Source organism: Coptis chinensis, chromosome 9 (genome assembly GCF_015680905.1).
Source record: "Coptis chinensis isolate HL-2020 chromosome 9, ASM1568090v1, whole genome shotgun sequence".
NCBI lineage: Eukaryota > Viridiplantae > Streptophyta > Magnoliopsida > Ranunculales > Ranunculaceae > Coptis > Coptis chinensis.
Window position 1 is genome coordinate 45,798,066 of NC_141464.1, and position 3,703 is coordinate 45,801,768.

A 3,703-nucleotide genomic window follows, 5' to 3' on the forward strand; every position below is an offset into this window, starting at 1 on the left:
CCAGTGCTGACAAGGAGGAGTCCAAGCAATTTGGATTTCAAAAGAGCTAGGTGTGGGTTTCTTGATTAAAACATCATTTCTGATCTTGATCATATCATCAATCAGATTGAATGATTTAAACATGGATCTAACAGGATCTGCCATGACCCTGATGAATCTGCTCTCATTTCTTGCTAACCAAATGTTCCACAATACATTGGCCACTTTAGTTAGTAGATTTTCTTTTTCTGGTAGTCTCGACACACTTCTTGCTACTTCAACCAACTAGTCATGGAATGAACTTGTTGTTGCTGTGTAAATCAATGGGTGAATAATATCAGCCCTAAACCATAAGGACCGCACAAAAGGACAATGTACGAACAAATGAATCTGAGATTCTTTCTCAAATCCACATAGAACACAATATTCATCAGTGGCAAAATGGTGTATGTGAAGGATATCAGTTGTCGGAATTATATGTTGCAAACCTTGCCAAATAAAAAACCGTACCTTCTATGGGATATTGAGCTTCCACACCTCTTTGAATTCCCATTTCTCAGAAACCAAATCTAGATCCGCTTGTTCAACCATCTTATGATAAGCTGATTTAACTGTGTATAATCCATATTGATTTGGGGCCCAAAATCTACTGTCTGCTTGTTGATTCGCTGAAATGGGAATAGATAAAATTCTTTGAGCATAGTCGTGTGGCCATGTAGACCTGATAAGTTCTCTATTCCATTCTCTTGTCTCAGGCATGATAATGTTAGCCACTCTATCAACATTACAATTATCAGGCTTACTTAGGAGTGGGATCGGACATGGCGTACCTGGCACCCATGCATCCAACCATGCTCTAATAGAAAACCCATTACCAACCTTCCAATTAATACCCAGTACCAACAGTGATCTCAAATAATGCATTACCTTCCAACACTTGGATGCATTAGTTCGTAAAGAAGCTTGCATAAAATCACCATATGGAAAATACTTCTGCTTCATTTGCTTAGCCCATAAGGTTGTTGGCGTCAATAACTCCTATGCCTTTTTTCCCAGCAGTGCCAAATTCTGCATCTGAATATCTTTGATGCCCAATCCACCTGTTTTTGTTGGGGAGCAAGCTAAGTCCCATGAAAAATAGTGAAGTTTTCTTTCTCCTACCTCATGTCCCCAAAGAAAAGCCCTTCTAACCATATCAATATCATTAATGATTGTAGCAGGTATAACTGTACACAGGCCATGACATGCGAAGGAAGTGCAGTAACACAGAGCTAATAAGGGTTAACCTTCCTCCTTTTGAGAGCAAATTTGACTTCCAACTGGCAAGACAAGCTTGGAATCTTTCCATTAAAGGCTGAAAATGATCGTGCACCTCTCTCCCTAAAATTGATGGCACCACCAAATAGTGGGGAAAATTCACAGTGCATGGTATCTTTAGAACTTTGTAAATCATCCTAACAAATCTGGGGTGCATTTTCTTATGATGAATCAGCTGCGACTTTCCTCTGTTGATGCTTTGGCCTGAGGCTTGACAATACAACTTCAACAAATTGTTGATCTCATAAGCTTGTGGTAACTCCATTTTCCCAAAAATGATCACATCGTCAACATACATCAAGTGTGTGAGTGGGTCATTATTCCGAGCTATCTTTAAACTAGAGAGCCTGCCTTGCTGTTGATACTTGAGTAGGTTAAGAGAAAGCACTTCAGTACACAGGATAAATAGGTAGGGTGACAGAGGATCACCCTGCTTAAGACCCCTAGATGGTTTGAAATATCCAAATGGCGTACCATTCAACATGATAGAAAAAGAAGTACTCTGGACACATAACATGATTCTATCAATCCAAGCAGTGGAAAAGCCAAATCTACTCAAAACTTCTTTCAAGAAAGGTCATTCAATTTTATCATATGCTTTGTGCATGTCTACTTTCAACACAAAGAATTTTTTATGTTGATTATCCCGACTTCGTATTGTGTGGAAAGCCTCATGAGCCATGAGAACATTGTCATGCAAAGAGCGGTGGGGCAGAAAAGCGGATTGGTGGGGCAAAATCAATTTCTGTAGCAAAGGTCTCATACGACCAACGATTATCTTAGCAATGATTTTATAACTAACATTTGCTAAGCTAATTGGCCGAAAATGTTCTGGGAGAGTTGGGTTTTTTATTTTTGGGATGAGTACAATATTCGAATGATTTAGCTCTTTTCGAGAAAGTGCCATACTGAAAGAAATCTTTCACCAGTTCCACAGTCTTTGGTCCCACTTCCGCCCAGAAAGTTTTGTAAAAGATAGCATGAAACCCATCAGGACCTGGGGCTTTTAGTGGCCCTATGTCTTTTAATGCTTTAAGAATCTCACTATCTGAAACTGAATGCATAAGTTGAGCATTATCATCGGCAGTGATTAAATTAGGTATCACCTGCATAAGATCCTCTGGCATTTCAAATGTTGATGTGGACATCAAGTTCCCAAAGAAGTCCACAAGCTGCTCACCTATATCCTCCCTTGCTGTGACAATTGCGCCATCTGGTTTTTTAAGACTATTAATTAAAGTTCTATGTCTTCTTCGAACTACCACTGCATGAAAAAAATTTGTATTGAGTTCACCCATTTTCCTCCAGTCAAAGTGTGCCTTTTGAGCCCAATGGATTTCTTGTCGCTTCAAAATCTGATTATATTTCATCAACAAATCTTTCTCTTCTCGCAAATCCTGTTTTGATGGCCTTGCAACCATGGAAAAGTTTTGCTGCAATTAATTCAACGAACTGCTCGTCAATTTGCTTCATCTTTGTCCCTATGTACCCAAAATGAGTGTGATTCCAATGGATAAGCAACTGTCGACAATACGCCATCTTCCGACAAAAGGTGTATGAAGGCGAGCCATTAAACAACTGATTCATTGCATGCTGTACAACATCTTGGCAAGTTAGATCAGACAACCACATTACTTCAAATCGGAAAGTGCATTTCAATTTTTGGTAATATGGTTTAAATCTGAGCACCAAAAATTTATGATTGGAATCTATTGTGGGTATATGAAAAATCTTCGCTTTAGGGAACCGAATTCTCCAGGGTGCATTGCATAGTGCTCTATCAATTTGAGTAAAGACCCTGCTTGTTCCTTCTTGATTATTACACCATGTATACCTCCCTCCTACAAAACCCATATCCATCAAATTGCACTGCTGTACCATATTTTCAAATCCCAGAATATAAGTTCTTGTTGCTGGACAACGACCCCACTTTTCATCCTGTGACATCACATTGTAAAAATCCCCCATACAAATCCAAGCTTCATCAGTATTTGGTTGTAATCCCATTAAGACATTCCATTGCAAAGTCCTAATATTCAATTTAGTACTTGCATATACGCCAGTAAAGTACCAAATAGGAGATTCTTTGTCATTGACACAAGTATGAATTACCCAAGCATCACTATACAACACATCCATTTGTAGCATAGAATCCTATAACAACCACAACCCCCCCTGATCTTCCATTAGAAGGGACAACAAAAAATTTAAACACATCTCCAATTCTTCGAATTAACTGACATGACTTCTCATAAGATGCCTTTGTTTCACACAGAAAAACAATCTTTGGTCGGTCTTTCCGAATCCGATCTTTAAGTGTCGTAATTGTTGAGTCAAGACCAATTCCTCTACAATTCCAAGACACGACACTCATTTCTCCCTATAGAATTGTTTGCTTCCACCTCCT

The 3,703-nt window shown here is 38.9% G+C and overlaps 1 protein-coding gene across 1 annotated transcript; it reads right to left on the minus strand.

The window, feature by feature from the left end:
- Positions 1-2,655: 2,655 nt before the first annotated feature.
- LOC147476262 (uncharacterized) lies at positions 2,656-3,435 on the minus strand. Its single transcript, XM_086585678.1, has one exon. It carries the CDS (start codon positions 3,433-3,435, stop codon positions 2,656-2,658), a length of 780 nt encoding a protein of 259 aa, XP_086441804.1.
- Between the last annotated feature and the right edge of the window lie 268 nt (positions 3,436-3,703).

Bases quoted from the DNA above. Each gene is read 5' to 3' on its own strand.
- LOC147476262 (XM_086585678.1), bottom strand. From the start codon at position 3,435: ATGGATGTGTTGTATAGTGATGCTTGGGTAATTCATACTTGTGTCAAT.